At 40.1% G+C, this 20,955-nt stretch overlaps 1 protein-coding gene across 1 annotated transcript in view; it reads left to right on the forward strand.

The window, feature by feature from the left end:
* DPP6 (dipeptidyl peptidase like 6) overlaps window positions 1-20,955 on the forward strand; it is a 989,665-nt gene that overhangs the window by 791,276 nt on the left and 177,434 nt on the right. The window contains exons 9-10 of the mRNA XM_027841049.1: window positions 13,236-13,390; window positions 15,462-15,559. Coding sequence (XP_027696850.1) covers window positions 13,236-13,390; window positions 15,462-15,559 — 253 coding nt within the window. The remainder of the gene's footprint in view (window positions 1-13,235; window positions 13,391-15,461; window positions 15,560-20,955) is intronic.

Genomic DNA, 20,955 nt, shown 5'->3' on the forward strand with positions numbered 1-20,955 from the left:
GCCACGAGTGTTCATCAGACGGATCTGGATTTAATGAAATGTTCTGAAAAGGAAGGAGGTTTCTTGATTTGGGTTCATTGGCATACCAGTTGAGTGAGTGGTCAGTATCTCAGACAATAGTGTTCATACCTCCAGGCTCCTTATAAACAGCTCTTCTTGTCAAACTCATATGCATTAAACATCTACATTTCTGCCAGTCTCTGAAGGACTTTTGTCCATCAGAATGAGGCTTTAAAAGCATGACAAATCTTTACTTTAGTGTTGACTGGGCATCTGGCAGATAGTCCTAAATTCCTGAATCTTCAAGGCCCTAGGAAACATATATTAGTATCCTTTCTGTGAATAGATGTTCTAAAAACCACTGAATAATAGATTGGTAGAGCTGGATGGATTAGGGAATCTTAATTCTGTAGAGGAAGAGACTGAGACCTAGGGATGTGAAACTGCTTCCCTGATATCATCTGTCCATTTAGCAAAAAGAGCTTGACCCCCAATCTAGTGCTGTCTACCCTAAATTAAATAGGTAGTTGCAAATGAAATTTCCAGAATACACTATTTCTATTTAGCATTTCTGTCTATTTTTCCGTGTTCACCCCTAGCCTCCACTCAAGCTTCTCTGTCCCTAGCACATTGCATTCCTTCAGAGAGCTTTGTACCCTCCAGCTCGCTGCTTATCTAATTTTTGCTCACATTTGATTATCACTTGATTATCTTCCCTGACGAGGATCCACTCGTTCCTTAAATACTTTCTCCACACCAGTGCAGCAATTTAGAGTCTGGGGAGGAATGTGGAGTGTGGAGGGAATTTGTGAGAGAGTTTTGCTTGAACAAAATGATGTTGTGAGACTGGGAGGGGAGGGAGAGAGACAAGAAAGGGGAGAGGGAGAGAAAAAGACATACCATATGGACATACTTAAACATATATGTACATATATTGTGCACATATACATGCACCTGCTTCCTGATTTGGGAACTCTTTTACTGGTAGAAGCAAATGGAAAGGTGGATTGTTAGAGGGGGTACTTTCAGTAGGGGCTCCTCTACTTAAATGCACCATTCATGTTGGAGTGAATTAGAATCAGGATCTACAGCACAACTAGATGTCTCCAATTCTAGCTACAGTATTGTCAGGGGTTTTAATCCTATATCCCCTAAGCAAAATTTTGGCAAGAGATCCCCTGTCATTCTCCCCTAATTGAACTCCTATAATGTGCCCTATGGACAGCTAGGTGTTGAAGTGGATAGAGCACTTGGCCTGAGGTCAGAAAGACTGATCTTCCTGAGTCTGAATCTGGCCTCAGACATTTACTAGTTGTGTGACCTTGGACAGGTCACTTAACCCTGTTTGCCTCAGTTTCCTCATCTGTAAAATGAGCTGGAGAAGGAAATGGCAAAACCACTCCAGTATCTTTGCCAAGAAAACTCCAAATGAGGCTGCAAGGAGTTGGACAGAACTGAAACAACTGAACAACAACTATGTCTCTACCCCAAGATGAATAGGAAATACTTTTGGAAACACCCACATGATATTGAGACTCCTTCGACAGTTGTTACCAAATTGTGCATTGTATTGCTAAATTCTGCTGTGACTCGAATCTGTATGTTACTAATCAATATCCCTTTATGTCATGGGGCAGTTGGCAAATTGTTTGGTGACCTATGGAATGGCCTACAACTGCTGAAATGACTTGGGACTCTGGAAAACGGGAAACTTGGCATCTAGTGTTAGCTCTGCCCCTAGGGGAAACAAAGGAACAAGTATTCATTAGGTGTCTACCATGTGCCAGGTGTTGTGCTTTATAAATATGATCTCATTTGATCCTCACAATAACCCTCTGAGGTAGGTTCTTTTATTATCCCCTCATTTTACAGTTAAGGAAACTGAGGCAGACAGAAGTGAAGTGACTTCCCCACAGTCACCCAATTAGTAAGTGTCTGAAATCAAATTTGAACTCAAATCTTCCTGATTCCTGGGGCAGCTAGGTGGCGCAGTGGATAGAGCACCGGCCCTGGAGTCAGGAGGACCTGAGTTCAAATCTGGCCTCAGACACATAACACTTACTAGCTGTGTGACCATGGGCAAGTCACTTAACCCCATTGCCTAGTCAAAAAAAAAAAAAAAAATCTTCCTGATTCCAGGCCCTGTGCTCTCTCTCCACTGGGCCACTTAGCTGACATTAACCAGTCATCTGACTTTGGACAAGTGACAGACCCTCACTGGGTCTTGGTTCTTCAGTCGTAAAATGGGAGATAACATGTGCCTCAACTACCTCATAAGACCATTTTAAAAAACAATCAACAAGCATTTCTTAAGCATCTCCTATATGCCAGGGACTGTATCACACACTGGGAATACAAAAATAAATATAGCATAGCCCTTGTTCTCAAAGAGCTTGGAAAATAGATAGGGTTCTCATGGATAAATGGAGCTCTGATCAAGATATAGAGTACTCTACAAATGCAAAGGATTGGTAGTATTGTTTTTATAGAATTTTCTTTCTGCCCTTGCCCTGATCTTCTTAGAGGTGTCAACTTCAGCTCTTGCACAGGATAGCAGAGCCCAAGCCTGGCCCCTGAGCCACACTGTCTTAAAAGTAAACAGGTCAGTGGGTAGAGTGTTGGACCTGGAATTAAGAAGACCTGAGTTCAAATCCTGGCTCAGACAGTTAACTAACTGTGTCACTCAGGGCAAGTCGCTCAATAAATCCCTATTAACTGAACTCAGCTTTCTCATCTATAAAATGGTAACACCTGTCTCCTGGGGTCCTTGCGAGGATCAAATGGGAGAGTGTTTGTAAAGTGTTTTGCAAACCCTAAAACTTGTTGTTGAGTCATTTCAGTTGTGTCTGCCTTTCTGTGACTCCATTTGGGGTTTTCTTGGAAAAGATATTGGAGAGGTTTGCCATGTCTTTCTGCAGCTCATTTTACACATGAGGAAACTGAGGAAAACAGTGGTAAATGACTTGCCCAGGGTCACACAGCTAGTAAGTGTCTGAGGCTGAATTTGAACTCAGGTGCTCCTGAGTGCTCTATCTACTGCACCACCTAGTTGCCCATGTATCAGTTCTCTTAAAGCTATTTCTACACTATGCACTATATAAAGGGCTAGCTGGAGGGAGAAAGCAGGAGCTGTTAAGGAAGGAAGAGGAAGAATGGCGAAATATTTCTTACTAGTCTTGCTGAAGGAGATTCACCAAGAAAAGGCAATCACAGAATGATACATCTTAGAGCTGGAAGGACTCTCTAAAGGTCATCCAAAGGCTAGGGTCTAGCCCCTAGTCAGCAGGTAGGTATAGTCATATATTCTTATCATACCCATTTTATAGATGAAGCAAATGATGTCCATAGTCAAACAACTAAAAATAGTGTCAGAGGTCCACCAGACCTTGTGGAGGGAGAATAAGATGTTATTCTTCAGCTAAAAACCTTGGAAGATCTAAGAAGCAACTTCTCCCCCCCCCCACCAAAAAAAAAAGGAATACCTTGAGACTCCTTGACACCTGCAAATTAATCATTGATAATGATGATAGCTCACATTTATAAGCTGTTACAGCTTCAAATTAGACTGAGACTTTTTGGACACTGCTTTAATTTCCCCCATTTTACAGATTATCAAACTGTGGCTGAAAGAGATCAAACCTTACCTAAGTTCACACAGTTAACAAGCAACAGATATAGGCCCTGAACCTGTCTTCCTAGCTCTGGATGAGTGCTCAGTGTTGGAGAGGGGGGACAGCAGCAGAGGCTCCTACCTACATTCCAGTAACTTGGACTATCTCACATCAGTTTGTTTCCTGGATTCTCAATCAACCAACCAGGGTTTATGTATGTGATGGCAACTGAGGGTCCATGGAAACTAGAAAAGTCTACTGTTGCCAGTCAGTCAGCCCCAGAAGTTTCTGAACTCCTCACCACCATCTTTTTTCCTCACTTATTATAAGTAGCATTTTCTCCAAGCCCTTCCTGACACTCTTTCCCCCATGCTTTTCCCTAAAAACTTAACTTATACACTTACCAGGCTCAGTCACTAGCAATTTATTTAATTAGCTCTGTGACAGTAAACATGCTGATGACAATCTTCTGTCATTGGCAATACCTTTATATTTATTCAAACCTTGATGAGTACATAACCAGGAGTGACATCAGCCCCAATCTCTGTATGTTTACATGTCAGATCAAGGCAAAAAGTTTCATTTAAACAAATAATTAGCTTTGAGGATAGGTATAAAAAACCAAGCACAACTGATGAATTTAGTAATTGTTTGTCCCTGACATGGGAGGCGGCCTGGTAGGTACGAGGACCTCTGACCTGTACTGGCAAGTCAGTGAACCAATCAATGCTCTAGGGAACTCTTTAAGACCTGCATTGGTAGAGGGAGTTTCCCCATCCACCTGTTCCCAAGACCAATGAAGTCACAGGACCAGTCCTATCCCTATGTAAATGTCAGTTACTATTTTCTCATTGATGTGAGGACTCTCTCCAAGGTCACAGATTGCCACCAGACCATGGCTTCTCATCTTTAAGAGAGGCAATATGGTGTAGGTAAAAGAGAGATGAACTCAGAACTAAGAAGACCTGAATTCAAGTCACATCTATGATACATAGAGACTGTGTGACCTTGGGCAAGTCATTTGATCCCTCAGCAATATAAACTACTCTCTAAAGATTATCAGTTGCAGAGAGGATGCTGATTTGCCTTGGTCAAGGAAATTTTCCTACCTGGGAGCTCTTCTCTGCTTCTCTCTTGTCCTTGTCATCATGCCCAGATATCTGGACTTTGGATTATAGCATATTGTTGTTTTTCAGTCATTTCAGTCATATCCAACTTTTTGTGACCCCATTTGGGATTTTCTTGGCAAAGGTACTGGAGTGATTTGCCATTTTCTTCTCCATTTCATTTTACAGATGAGCAAAGTGAGGCAAATGGAGTTAAATAACTTGCCCAGGGTTACACAGCTAGTAAGTATCTGAGGCTGGATTTGAACTCAGGAAGTCTTCTTGACTCCAGGCCTGGCATTCTATCCACCGAGCCACCTAGCTGCCCCTATAACATAATTACTAGAGAGAAAAACTGCCATTTAGATGAAATATTCCAGTGGTTTTCAAAGTGTGGTCCATAGAGCCTTGTGAGTCTCTGAGACTTTTGCATGCGGGCACTGAGGTCAAAGCTTTGTTTCTAACAGTCCTAAGATATTACATATTAAAATACTCCTACCTTTTCCAACTACATATCTGTGTGAATTCTGATTTTTTTTCATATACTTCAACCAAAGCAACATATCTCAAGAGATTGAATGCAGAAGCAAATATAAGACTCTAGCTGTCTTCTGTTAAGCAGATGCTGAAGAGATCTGCATAAATGTGTAGAACAATACCACTCTTCTCAGTAAATGCTTTGTTTTGGAAAATCGTCATTTTTCCACTAGAAAAAAACCTGGTATATTTATTAGCATGTAATAGTTTGTATTTTTATTTTAGATAAATTAATATTTTTAAAATATGAATTTTATTTTTAATATGGCAAATATAGATGGATATAGCCCACATAAACAAAAGCTCTTTGGGGTCCTGATTAATGAGCATTAGGAGTTTGAGGACTGTTGCCTATATGTTTTCATATTGGAAAATAATAATAACTGTGTAATGATGAAATGTTTAGAAAGCATTTTCCTCATAACAATCATGTAGAATAGTTAAAGCAGGCATTATTGTCTCCATTTCACAGGCAAGGAAAGTAACATAGAGAGAATTTATGTGACTTACCGGGCTCCCCTTTTTTGTAAGTGTTTGAGCCTAATCACACATCCAAGTGTTCAGGCTGTCTAGAATCAGAGTTCTTCCACCATTGAGTGATTCTGTCACTGTTTCAGAGAAGGAAAATGGTGTTGTGTTTAGGTGACTCAGCTAGCCCACACTGACATTATCTACAGGCTCTTGTTATAAATGATTGTCTTTATATGATTATATCAGTGATAATCCCTGGTTGGTTTGTCTGTTTTTTCTATCTCAAAAGACTTTGTCTTTTCCTCTATAGAAACTTTCCATTTTCTGAATTCTTTTTTTATTAGCTATATCATTAATACCTCCTACTGACAAACTAAGTTTTCTGGTCCAATATGAGACATGGCCTTTTAGGTTATACTCTAATAATGGCTTTTTATGAAGTTGAGGGAAAAAGCTTCCTTTTATCTCTGACACCTCAAATAAGGGCTGAGGTGAGTATCCTCAGTAATAAAATCCTCAGGTAAAAGCTGTATTGGAATTAGGTCACCACAGCCCAAGTAATGGGAGAGCTACCATCAATCGTATAGGCAGTTCAGGCCAAAAGGTTAGGTTTGACTGGTGAACACTATAAAAGAAGATCATTAGGAAATGCCTTTTAAAACAACTACTATTTCCTTGGGATGCCAGCCATTCAAAAGGGTTTTAAGGAGTACCCATTGCACATAGTGCTTTGATGTAGTAGGAAGCTCACCATATTGGGACCCCTTCTTGACCTAGGTGAACTATTCCCTACTGTGCTCCTGCCCAGTCGTGAGACTTTGGGCAAATCCCTTAAACTCTCCAACTTAACCAGCACGTCCGGAAACTGTGTTTTTAAAAAAAGGTCATAACTTTTCCTTTTCCCACACTCTCTATCCTTTAGTTAATTAACCAGTTAGTCAATCAACAAGCATTTACTAAGCACTTACTGTGAAAAATGCCAAGCATGGTGCTGAATGCTTAGGATACAAAAAATAGTGAAAAACAATCCATGTTCTCAAGAAGTTTGCAGTGTAATGGGGGAGACATCATGCAGACAACTGTGGACAAACAAGATATACACAGGATAAATTAGAGATAAGCACAGAGGAAAGACACTAGCATTCAGCTTCTTATAAAAGGTGGGATTTCAGCTGAGACTTAAAGAAAACAGGGAAAGCCAGGAGATGGAGACAGAGGGAGAGAACTCCAGGCATGGGGCCAGTAGCAAAAATGCTTGGAGTTAGGGGATGGAGTATTTGGTGTGAGGAACAGCAAGGAGGCCAGTGCCACTGGACCACAGGGTATATAGAAGGAAATAAGAAGGGACTGGGTTATGAAGGGCTTTAAAGTCAATACTCAGTAATCATTAAACATTTATTAAGTGCCTACTATGTGCCAGTCACTGTGCTAAGCAGTGGGGATCCAAAAGCAAGCAAAAAAATAGTCCCTATCTTCAAGGAGCTAATGGGGGAGTCTGCTGGGGAAGGTAAGTTAATACCTTAAGTTAAATACAAGAGAAATAGGAAATAATTATCAGAGGGAAGGCAATAGAATTAGGAGGTGTTGGGAAAGGCTATCTTAGAAAAGAGGAAGGAAGGAAGGGAAATCTTTAGTTACATTTTTTCCAAGTTAGAAAAATGGACAGACCAAACACTTGACACTTACTAGTTGTGTGACCCTGGGCAAAGTCACTTAACCCCAATTGCCTTAAAAAAAATGCGAAAGGATTCCAAGTTTTCTTTCATTTGTTTGACTTCTAGAGTTGGAAGGTACCTTAGAGGTCATCTGATCCAACCAAACCCCACTCCAACCCCATTTTATAGATGAAGAAAACCAAGGCACAGTGGTCAAGGGACTTGCCCATACTCACAAAGGCAGTTAGTGGCAGATGTGGGTCTTCACTTGGGTTCTGTAACTAGGTTCTTGTGTTCTTTCTACTGTACCATTCTGCCTCTGCATGTGTAGCTTCATGTGTTTTACACAGTTGGCCAGGTTGGCCCTTGGAGCACTATCATCTATGTGGCAGCCAGATTTCATAAGCAGGCAAACACACGAAATTTGTTCCTTTAAAATACTGTGATAAAACAAAGAAAGCCTGCCCAACCTCTTCCATGGGCTGGCACTATGCTGACATACCTTTCTGTCTCTTTAAAAGGAAATATGATGGTGTTAAGTAGCAAATAGCCCTAAATATAACATTCCTCTTCAACTCCAAGATGGCTCTACTGATAGGGTAGGTGTAGGTGAAGGAAAGAAATGTGTTCAGGTTTTCCCAAGTTAATTACTTTTCCAAGAGTGGCAAAATGTTCTTTTATGTTCCAAGGTGAGGGTTTGGCAATTAAATTTGTCTAAAGAAATAGATTTTCTCCCTACAAAACTCTGCTCTAAGACTCCACTTGGCATGCCACATTCAAGCAAACTGCCTCATTAAGCTGGAGATTCTGGAGAAAATGTTTGCAGAATAAAGACATCCGTAATTAATGCTAAAATGTCAAGAATGCGTTTGCTTGGTCCCTTTTTTCCTCCTTAGTTTCTTACACTTAATTATCTCTTTAATGAGCTGCTAATATAAGAAAAAGGAGAAAAAAAACCCAACCACTGCTGAGGGAACAGTGTGTTAAAGAATCATCACTTAGGAAAATAACTAAGGCTAACCCAGCTTTGTTTGACTTGAGAGTCTAGGATCTAAGAATGTCAATTATTTATTCCTCACTACTGTAACTGAGACCGTCTCCTCAGTGAACTGCTAGATCTTTGACTTCAGTTCAAGTAAAATATACCTACAAAGTAATAGGTGAACTGTCATCTGTAATCCTGCAGAACTGCCCATCAAGGCAAAGGTCCAAGCCTTCTTTTCAAGGCTGCTATGGCAGACTTAATCAGCATCAAGATATAGGCCCAGGGTCAAAGTGATGAAACCACAGATTAATCAGTGGGAGGTCTCAGGAGCTGGACTTAGGCCACCATCCTGGCTTCAGAAACGTGGAGATCAGCATGATCTGGAGCAAATTGAAAACAGAAGCATCATCAGGAACCCAGGAAGCTGGATTCACATCACCAGTGCTGAACACTGTCAGTTCAAGAGTAGGAGCAGGCTCATTTGAGAGCCACGTCTGTTGATGTTTTGTGTTAGAGGGCTCAGCAAAAAGAAGGTGCTTTTCTATGTCCTTGTTTGTCAATTGATTAATGTGGTGGCTGATCTGGTTAGAGCCAGCGAGCCAGAGAAGGTCAGCAGAAAAAGGGAGTTCTTGGAATAAGCTGGGACTAGAGTCAGGAAGTTCAGCCGTTTTTTAGTCCTGTCTGACTCTTTGTGATCCCATTTAGAGTTTTCTTGGCAAAGATACTGGAGTGGTTTGCCATTTCCGTCTCCACCTCATTTTACAGATGAGGAAACTGAGGCAGACAAAGTGAAGTGACTTGCTTAGGGTTGCACAGCTAGTAACTGTCTGAGGCTGGATTTGAGCTCAGGTCTTCCTGACTGCAGGCCTGGCATTCTATCCACTGTACCACCTAGCTGCACCTGGAATCCATCTTACATAACACAAACAGAAGCGACTATTTTCCTATGTTTGTTCTCTCATATATGGAAGCTTTGAACTTGATCCAAAACTAATTTCTGGATGGTATTAGAGTTATACAGTAACAGGTTAATCTTTTCTTGCTATTGATAAAAAGATACTTGAGCGTCCCAAGCTCTCGGTGTCCAAAGTGCTTAAAAGTGTCCCAGCTCATTTCTCTTAAACCTGCCAAATAAAAACCCTGAACCTGGGAGAAAAAGAAGATTCTAGGTCTGTAATGTGCTACTATGTATCTGCTTATCTCCTTTTCTTGGGTTGTCTCAAGAAGAAAATGGGTTTAAAGGAACTCTGATGCTATCCGGACGAATACCCAGTAGTCTACTGGGTTTGTGATTTCCAGGCCTGCCCTACGCCTCTGGGCTTCCAGCCTCCAGGATCTCCTCCAAGTTTGCTTTGCATTGTGACATAGAGATTAGTGTACTAGACCTGGAATAAGGAAGATCTGAGTTCAAACTCTGCCCCTGATGTTCATGAATCATGAACACATCTCATCTCTCTCAGTTCAACTTTCTCATCTATGAAACTGGAGTGATAATACTTTTTTCGGCAACTAGGTGGTGCAGGAGATAGAGTGCTGAGCCCAGAGTCAAGAAGACTCATCTTCCTGAGTTCAGATCCAGTGTCAGACACTTACTGGCTATATGACCCTGGGCAAGTCACTTAACCCTATTTGCTTCAATTTCCTCATCTGTAAAATGAGCTGGAGAAGGAAATGGCAAACCACTCCAGTATCCCTGCCAAGAAAACCCCAAAAGGGGTCATGGAGAGCCAGACACAACTGAAAACAATTGAATGCACGATATTTTTAGGTAACCTACCTCACAGTATTGTGGTGTGGTTCAAATGAGATAATACACATGAATATTTTTGTAAACTTTAAAGCATCTTATAAATTGTCGTTATTATCTTCTAATTAAGGTTCTTAACCTGGAATCCATGTTTTTGTTTTTGTTTTTGTTTTGGGGTTTTTTTTTTAGTATTGTGACCCCTATTTCAACATAATTGTTTTCCTTTATAATCCTATATTATTTAATTTTGTGCTTTTAAAAACATTATTCTGAAAAGGGATCTATAGGTTTCACCAGACTTCCAAAGTGACCCATGACACACACAAAAAATTGAGAATCCCTGCAAGATGAAACCTCAGAAGGTGAACGGTGTAGAGCAGAGGTATCAAACCCCCACCTCCTAGATGATTGTAGCCCATGACACTCCCAAATGCATCTGGAACCAGATTAAAATGTAATTGAGAGATATTTAACAAAATAAATAAAAATATAATAAAACATAGATGATGTTAATATGTGGTTTTCTAAGTCAACATGTAGCCCACAGGGATCCTTCTGTATGGTTTAGTGGCCCTGTTTCTATTTGAATTTGATACTACTGGTGGAATCTTAATTGAGAGTTGAGGGGGTTATTAGAAGAATCTGCCTTTATACAACATGACCCATATGGCTTTGCCAGCCCAGCCTAAGAATATAGTTTGACCGTCTGTAGACTTGGGGGCTGTCTTGTCTCCCCTCCATACTTGAGTAGATGGTTCTGAACTCACAAAAGAGGTATTGTTTTTGTTTAATTGTTTCCAGTCTTGTCCAATTCTTCATGATCCCATTTGGGGTTTTCTTGACAAAGATACTAGTGTGGTTTGCATATCCTTTTCCAGATCATTTTACAGATAAGGAAACTGAGGCAAACAGGGTTAAGTGACTTGCCCAGGGTCACGTAGCTAGCAAGGCTCATTTGATTAGTTGAGAATCAGGTGTATTCAAGAACTTCTCTGTTGCAGTCAATCATTTCAAACATCTATTCTGGATTTTTATGAGTTGGGTATGAATTAATGTCCTTTGAAAACTGCTTCAAGACTCATTATTGTTGGATGTTGGTATGTAATTTTTTTTTAGTATGCTACTCTCTGTTCATCCCATTTTTTCCCTCTTCACTTCCTTCCCTTGAATTTTGCTCACTTCTAGCTATCATTCAAGTAGGCTTTTAGTTACATTTCATTTTAGCCCTTCAGTACCATCCTGCTGGAGCAGAATCATCAAAAAATTTCATTGCATCACAATTGGTGCCTTTTTTTTCCATCTGCTGGAATCTCTATATTCACCGTTCCAAGATAATAGGTTAGATAACTCTACAAAGTCATTTTCAGTGCACCTCATTGCCAAACTTGAACTTGAAAGTCACTTTCCCAGCCATCTAAAGACATGGGCAAATTGCAGATCATTTTTCCTTATTTGTGTTTTTTCTCCATTTTCCTCTCTTCCTCCTATAGATCTTTCACTTGTGATCAACTCTATTAAAATCTGTTTGGAAAGTAGCTTGACTACTATGAATGATTCTAATCTTGCAATGGTCAGATATGTATGGTAGATGCTCTTTATTAATATTAATAACAAGTGACATTTATATTCTTCTAAAGTTTGCAAAGTATTTTATGTGTGTTATCTCATTTGATCCTCATAACCACCCTGCTGCAATGTGAGTGTTATTATTATCCACATTTTACAGATGTGGAATCTCAGGTTGAGAGCATTGTGTAGCTAGTATGTATATGAGATAGGATTTGGACCTGATACCTGATACCAAATCTAGCTCTCTACCCATCATGCCATCTACCTCCCCGTGTATGCAATAGGGTGCCATAGATTATGTGCCCCTTACTTTGAGGCCTACATGTAGCCGTGTCTTCCTTGTCAAGCTACGATAGAGAGTCTATCTCCCCAACTAGCTTATAAATTTCATAAGGACATAGTAGAACATAGCCCAGGTGTCCCTTCAATAGTGCTTCTGCAATAACTCAATAGATGTTATTGATTTACCAACTGATTGACTACTATTTGCCTCTGCTGATAAAACTCCCAATCCAAAATCAGATAACTGAGGATGAGTCCATAAATTTTTTTTGTTTCAACCTTTGTGAATTTTTTCTAAGATTTCTTTTCCTGCTTTAGTATAGTGATCAGAATGAAATTTACCTTTGAGGAAGTAGGATCTCACTGAGTCCCAGAACTTCACATTCTGCCCATATCCAATGAGAACTATAGGTTGTATAGGACAGGGCTTCTTAAATTTTTTCCACTTGTGACCCCTTTTCATGTTTTGGCCGCATTTGTTGACATTATACGGCCTGAAGACAGGCACAGTGCAAAGTGCGCATGCTTTGTGTTCAGAACCAAGGCTGTAGTGAAGTTGGGGGATGCAGCACAGGCAAGTGCTGCCAGAAACACCTCAGGTTCATTATGCTTCTGATTTTTAATTAATTTTTGATCGTTGCACATTCAGAAACCTTTAACTATTGCCAAATTTTTTGCGACCCCATATGGGGTCATGACCCACAGTTTAAGAAGTGCTCAAGGATGTGAGGTAGAATGTGGTATAGTGAAAAGAGCACGTTTTGGCATCAGAGGCCCTGGTCTCAGATCCAGACTCAGCTGTGTGTTACTTGATCTTTGGTATGTCACCCTCCAAAAATCGACTATTCAAATGAGTCATCATAGCTGAATTTTTGAAGGCTCTATTAGAGATTAGGGGTTTGATATCTTCTGGAAGAATACAAGCCCCTTGAGGGCAGTATATCACTATATCTTTGTCTCCTCAGCACCTAACGTGATGCTCAGTGTGTAGTAGATATTCAATAAATCTATGAATTGGGCAATGTTTCTCTAAGCTGTGATTATTATCATCACAAACTTATTGGATACCATGAAATGGATGAAACCACACAAGACACTGTGAGGATATAATAAGAGTTAACATTACAAAGCACAGTGTTCTATCCACTGTGCCACCTAGAAGTGAAGGTAGTGTTTTTTCTTGGATGTCATACCATTTGTAATGGCTTTTAACTGATTTCTACTCCCTCTGTATCCTATTCATCTTTCTCTATTTTCTCTCCTTTTCCTCAGAGGAGATTTTAAAGACTCACATTGCGCACTGGTGGTCTCCAGATGGGACTAGGTTAGCCTATGCCACAATCAATGATTCCCGAGTGCCGGTCATGGACCTGCCCACCTACACTGGCGCTGTCTACCCCACTGTTAAGCCTTATCATTATCCCAAGGTAAGAGAAATAGCTCTTGGCTTTTCCTTTTGCTGAACTGATTGTTTGCATTATTCATAGGTCTTTCTCCTCTCAGCTGACTCAGATGTGGAAATGTGCTAATCAGAGATGCTTATGAACATTACAGTAAACAGAGAAAAGATTAATTATTTCTCATTAAATTGCCATCTTTGTTTAGTTAAATTTGATGGTTGGTAAATTTACCTTTTGTGTTTGTCTAAACTGAGGTTAGTCATTTAACTAAACTTCAGAACAGAGTAAAAAAAAAAACCTTGTTTTCCCTCTGAATTGGTGACTACATCTGCCTCCCACCCTCATTCTTCTTCCCTCCTTCAGTCATGAATCACAGAATATTTATAGGATTTAGAGCTTAAAGGGACCTTAGTGATCATCTAGCCAGTCTCCTCATTTTACAGATGAGGAAATTTAGACCAAGAAAGTTTAAGTTACTTATTCCAAGTCGCACAGCAAATCAATAGCAGGGCTCAAACCAGAACTCAGGATTCCCGACTCTTAGCTCAGTGTTCTTTCCAGTAACATACAATGGCAGTTCACTTGTATGAAACTAAAGGGAGAATACTTATGTGTACAACTGATGGCTATAGTGGCCACCATCCAGGGGTAGATACAATTGATTCTACAGCCAGTAGCAGAGCTTAGTGGGGGGAAGTAAAGGGAGAAATGTACCAGGATGTCACCATTTTATAGAAGCTCAGAGACCTTGTGAGCCTATTTCTTACTTGAGGAGAAATGTCCTTTACAACATGCCACAAAAGCAGGCATCCAGACCTGACTTACAGACCTCTGGGAAGAGGATCTCACTATCTCCTGGGGATAGTCCATGTCACTTCTGGAGAGTTCTGTTAAGAAGGGCTTTCCTAAATCAAATTTATAACTTCCTCTCCGCCTCTTCTAATCATTCCTTCTCGTATCCCCCTCTGGAACTGAGCAAGAGGAATATAATCCTTCTTCTACCTGATGGCCCTTCAAATATTTGAAAAGTATTCTCTTCTCCACACTAAACATCACCAGTTCTTTCAACCAGTCTTTGAGCTCTGTAGTGTGAGAAATACAGCATGAATATCTTCCTATCTAGTATCTCCCTGAATGTATGACAAATCATTCCTCACACTCTGGAAAAAAAAATGGAAAAGTAGGGATCCCTCATTTCACCCATTCAGTTTCTGATAAACCCAAGGAAATATGAAATATGCTAAACCCTAGCATTCTGAAGAGCTGGTGACTTGTGGTTTAAATAGAAGGTCTCCTTCATATTCCAGTCAGAAAGTATGTTGTGGTCCCTTGTCCTAGAATTGATCCTCAAAATAAAAGTCCTCAACCTATTGAAAAATGTATTTGACTTATTTCTTTACTGAGCCCAAGCATTTTAGGAATCGGTAATATATTTTTTGCATATTACTGAAGCCATACACTGCCAGTAGGTTGGTAAGCTCACCCTCTGGGCCATCCACTGATGTTCTTTCTTCTGTGTCCTCTATTCTTTCTTTCCTGGCCCAAGCAGTTGTATTTTGGGCCTGTAATATGTTTGGTGGGTGCACATCACCACCCAGCTGGCAGTGGTTGGAGTAGTAGAGGAGTTCAAAGCAAAACAATGCACTAGACCTTTTATGGAAGACCTTAACTTCATCCCACTTGTAAGCAGGGAGAAGTGCTCTTGGGTAATTCTCCCTTTGTTCTGTCATCCTGCTGCTCCTTTTTTCTTTACTTTCTTCTGATTTCTCTCTTCTTTCTCTGGGAGATGATAAGGGATGTGGACAATAAACATGGGGGAAGTGCTGTAGAGAGAAGGGGAGAAAGAAGGGAAATTGGGAAGGAAGAAAATCAGTTCAATCCCCTATATTTCCTATCTCAGCCTCCAGGTGAGTGTTAAATGTCCCAACATAGAGTATCTCAGCCATTTTCTAATGAGAATTAAATGTCCTGGAGCATGTCTTGAGGGTGTTCATAAGTTTGCATAGCCCATGAAATAAATCTGAAAACCCTTTACAAGGCAAAAAACATAATGTCTCAATTATTCCTGATAATATCCCTGTTCCTTTTTGTGTCCTAGGCTGGATGTGAAAATCCAAGCATTTCCTTACATGTCATCGGCTTAAATGGACCTACCCATGATCTGGAAATGACACCACCAGATGATCCAAGGATGAGGTTTGCTACCTTATGTTTTCCCCATAGCACATACCAGTAATATGTTTTCATCCCAATATTCTAATCATTCTATTTCTAATTTCTAATCATTCTGTATTTGTCAGCATAAGCTTCTCAGGAACATTCTTCAAAAGGTTTCTCCACTGTTATATGACCTGATCCCATAATTGATCTTTTGGGGAAGTTAGGGTTAGGGTTTTTTGAACATCAGAATTTCTTTAAAGCAAAGCACACCTGTAATAGAGGAATATCTTTTGTTAAAATAATGACAATTGTATTTATTGGAAGATAGTATTTCCCTCAAAGATATCCTGATTGGGAGTTATCTCTAGTAGTGGCTTTGGTTCATATGAAAAGGTTAGATCTGAGCTAAGATCTCAAATGTTGTGGAGAATAAATTTGTTTCTAAGGCTCATTTAGAAGGGTTTACGAGAAGAGTTCTATCCATACCTATTCAGAATGGGGTCTTTTCTGCCACTTCTATGCCTTGTCCCAGATACATGTACCCATATATACAGAACTGGAATTAGCCTTTTTTTTTCACTTGGGCCAGGAAAGGGAGAGTAGAGGCAGCAACTAAGATGTAGTGATCATTCATAATGTGGCCATCAGGGGAGAAAGCCCACCTGGTATATACCATGAGGTTTCTAAGATCCAGAATGGATCTGCAAACCCCCCTGGGAAGAGGCTGGGGGCAGAACAAAGCAGAATAGAAAATATGCTACTGAAAAGTATTATTGGCCCCCTGGAATTTTCTTCCTTAGATCAAAGTTCTGGTGGCATTACCCTAGTTGCTTCTGCACATAGAATTCCAGAAAAGAAGTAGGTCAGGTATGGAGGTGCAGCAAAGTCATGGCTTAATCATACACATCACAGACTGAACTTGTTGAGGCCAGAATGAACACTGAGGCCCAGTATCTGCTGGGTATTGTTTGAGCTTTGCTGTAACTCTAGCCTAGGATGTGAAAATTCATTTATCAAATAGCAGTTTCTAGTAATTATAATAAAAGCTTGTCAAAGGCTGGACATACAGTAGATACTCAGTGATTAGTGGTTAATTTAGGATCGTTACTGTAGAGCTGAAAAGAAATAATAATAGTAGTAACAATAGTAATAATAATAATGTAAGCATTTATATGATACCTACTATATGCCAGGCACTATGTTAAATGCTTTACAAATATTATCTCATTTGATCCCACACAGCAACCCCAGGAGGTAAGTGTTATTATTATCCCCATATTATAATTGAGGAAACTAAGGCATAGAGGTTAAGTGACTTGCCCAAGGTTATAGTAAGTGTCTGAGGCTGAATTTGAATTCAAGTCTTCCTGACTCCAGGTCCAGTACTCTATCCCCTTTGCCACCTAGCTTTCTCATGAATTTCAGAGACCATCTCTGCCAACCCCCACATTTTACAGTTGAAGACACTGCAACCCATGTAAGTTAGGTAACATGCCCAGGTAGTGTCAGAAGTGGGATTTGAACCCAGGTTTTCAGACTCCAGAGCCATTTTTGTCTGTTTTGCCCACTGTACCACACTGCCTCCATAGGCTTAACTTAGAACTGAGTCCATTCCCATGCCCATTGCTTATTGCTTCCAAGGATCACAGATTTAGAGCTGAAAGGGATATTTGAGATTCTCTAGTCCAACCCCGTATCTTGCAAAATAGAGGCCTGGTGAGGTAAACTTGCTTGCCCAAGATATCCTGGAGATGCTTCCCACAACACCAGCACTTGCAAATAGAGGAAGTGTATGTTAGCTCCGTCACATCTGCCTCTTAGTTTCTCTGGCTTCCTCCAAGACTTAACTCCAATATAGGAGGCCCCAGCTACTAATGTCTTCTCCTTTTTCATTATTACTATTTACTCTCTGTATTTGAATGTAAACACCTTGAAGGCAGGGACCATGTTTTTGCCTTCCTTGTATCTTTAACACTTAGCACAGTGCCTGATACATAGTAAGGACCTAAATGTTTGTTGACTGACTGATTGCATCAACACATAAATGCAAGAATCATTAAAGGTCAAAAGAGAGAATAGAATAAATGGGGGGTAGGATAGGATGAAGGGAAATATGCTTAGTTTTTCATAACAGGACTACTGTGGAAGTGTTTAGCATGACTACACATCTACAACCTGTATCGAGATGCTTGCCTTTTCAATGAGGGTGGGTGGGGAGGGAGGAAGGGAGAAAATTTGTAACCCAAAGTTTTAAAAAACACTCATTAAAAAAATAAATAAATAAATAATTTTAAAAAATAATAAAATTTTAAAAAATAAAAAAAAGAATCATTAACGGACCCAGACTGAGGTTTGATCATATGTCTCCTCCTCTAGCCAAGGATTAGGGAGACTGTGTTCCATCAGCTAAGGTAAGCTGATCTTATGGATGTTCATTTTCACTGGATTGTGAGTCAATTATGTGGTTATTTACCTTGATCTTTTTCCCTTCCCTACTCTCCACCTGAGATCTTAAGGTTTCATAGTTTTTTCAACTCCCTAAATCTTTTGGGGTCCTAGTCTAGCAGATTTGCTACATTAATGTGGAAGTTCATCCAGAAAATCTAAGCTGTCTGTTTCAGTTAAGTGAAAAATCTCACTTAGCAATTCCTCAAGTCTGATGACCTTTCAAGACAATGAAAGGTTAGCCTCAGTCAAGATGGCAGGTTTGGGCACTAGACTTTGGTTCATTGTGATAGCTCTAATTTCTAAAACAAACTTCTGTTTCAGTAAGCGCCCTTGACATTTAACATGGTTAGGTAGTCATGAGAGGCAGCATGGAATGGTGGATTGAGAGTTTCACTCAAAGCCAAGATAAGACTGCCTCTGTAGGAAGACTTGGGTTTGAGGATCACCTCTCATTTTAGTGGTGGTACTCTGAGCAAGAGTCCTTGCAGAAAAGGCATCAGCCTACATTCTTAAGGGAATTTCCTCCTAGTACTAATGAAGTCACAGGTCTGGTGCCTGTCCCTACGCCTTTGTAGCCACAGGTGTGAATAGAGCCTGAGCTGCACAAGCCGGCACCACCTTCCCCTCCCCCCACAAGCATTCCCTTTGTTCCTCCCCCTCAGAGAAATTAGCCTTTGAAAATCACTGAAATCTTTGTAAGTGGCATGTAAATGTCAGTTGTGACAAACCCCAGGCATTTACCTTTGAGGAATACTTTTTCAAAATCATAATTAGCCTACAAAGAAAGTATAAAGTTGACAGAGGCCAAGAGTGGTATAGAGTTTACATACCATGTGTATTAACATAATAGAGTAGGCCAGGCATCCTGGGGGTTTCTGGAAAAGCATTTCCATTGGCCCTTCTCCTGCAAATAAGTGAGTGCAAAAACATCTATTAAATACCAAGCTAGGTGCTAGGAATAATACAAAAGCCAAGACAATTCCTTCCCTCAAGAAGCTTATATTCAAAGCTCCTTTTTTGTCTCCAGAGAAAGATGGAGCTTCAATATAGACTCATAGTTACATCTAGGACTGTTGGTCCGTGGGTACCCTTTTCCCTTCTCCATTGCATGGTCCACTCCTTTGTAGCACATACTCCGAATGCAATAACAATCAGCTTATCTTCATATGGAGATAAAACCCATTATAAAATATATACAGCAAATGAGCAATAGAGAATAAGTATTGCCAATTTGCCAGGCAGCAGTCTTAAAGGGAGTGGGGAGGAAAGAGAGAGGGGATAAATTTGCCGGATCACCATAGCTGTGGCAGTTGGGGTAACTGCAACGTTCAGTCCAGGCAGCTCACTCCTTAAGCCAGTGGGTGGGCCAGGCAAGGCTCCAGTGGCTCATGAATATATTCAGTTGGGGATAACAGCACCCTTCACTTACAGTTGTCATAGGTATGTCAGATCTCGCCTCTGAGTGAAATACTTTGGGTTTATGACCCCTGGCATCTGACATTCAGTTGCTGCTCATAGAATGTTCTCACTGACTTCTCAGGCTCTATCCATGGTGCTGGTTATTTATTCTACAGAAAGCAGGATTGTCTTAGAGTCAGGAAACCCAGCTTTAAGTCCCACCTCAAATATTTACTAGCAGTGTGCCTTTTAGCTCATTACTTAACCCTTCTTAACCTGTTTCTCATTTGCAGAGTGATAGGATTGGACTAAATGACCTCTATGTTTCTTTCTTTCTCTAAATCTATGATCTATGATCCTGATATTTTTCTATCTACATGATTGGATTTTTTTTGAACAAAGTGTTTTATAAGCTTTCAAGTACTTATCTTGATTATAAGCCAACAGTAGATTATAAGCCAACAGTAAAGTCAGAGGCTAAGATATCAAGCCCATAATCTTTCACAATAGTCTGTGGTCCTACAAACTACTTTGAGGGGTGAGCTTTAAGGACATCCACAGGAATAACAAGTGCAGCAGAATGGAGTCTGAGTCAGAACAACTCATCTTCCTGAGTTAAAATCTGGCCTCAGACAGTTACTGCCTGTGTGGCCCTGGGCAAGTTATTTAACCCTGTTTGTCCCAGTTTCCTCATCTATAAAATGAACTGGAGAAGGAAATGGCAAAGAGGGCAGGTGTAGTCCAATATCTTTGCCAAGAAAACCCCAAATGGGCTCACAAAGAGCTGGACACAGCGTAAAGGACTGAACAGCAGCAACAGGAATAACTAAATACATCTGAAAGGAATCTGACTTTGGGAACAAACACCCCCAAAAATCCAAAGATTTTTGAACATTTCGTCTTTTCACTGAGAGGTTGTCAAAAGGGGGTCAGAAGATAATCTAACTGAACTCTCTTAGATGCTGCTTACATTGAGACCAGTTCAGCTTTTTCTTTTTTTCATGCCAGAGAGATTGAGCCCTTAATAGTGCCCAGATAGCCATCTTAATAGCCAGAATATTATAGTCCAGATATTTGATTTTGGTTATTTCTAAATCCCACCCATCCTTAAAGGTCTAGCTAAAGTCTTATGCTCTTTATAAAGTCTTTTCTGATTTCTCCAGTTCACTGTTTTCTCCCTTCTTTATCTTCTGTGTTACTATACAATTTAGCACCTAATATTTAATCAGAATGTATAAGCCCTATCTCCCCATTGAAACTATCAGCTTTTCAAAGTTGTGAACTAGTCTCTTATTGCTATTATCCAGTATCTATCACAATTTTGAACTCATATGAGTCAGTCAGTTAATAATTAATTCAAATAAATTTAATTTCAGCATTTAATAAAACTATATTTACCATCTATGATCCTATCAGTTGCTAGTCAGTGGTCCTTCTGAGTGGAGAAGATCTGTGTACTGTGTATAAATAGGGAATACTGGGAATGTAGTTCTTCCACAGACCACTTTCAGAGGCAAAATTCAAGGACAAAATTCAATCCACAGAAATGGCCTAATACATTTGAAAAGTATCGGGGGCAGCTAGGT

The sequence above is a fragment of the Vombatus ursinus genome, unplaced genomic scaffold (assembly GCF_900497805.2).
Source record: "Vombatus ursinus unplaced genomic scaffold, bare-nosed wombat genome assembly UNPS02014852.1, whole genome shotgun sequence".
Lineage (NCBI taxonomy): Eukaryota > Metazoa > Chordata > Mammalia > Diprotodontia > Vombatidae > Vombatus > Vombatus ursinus.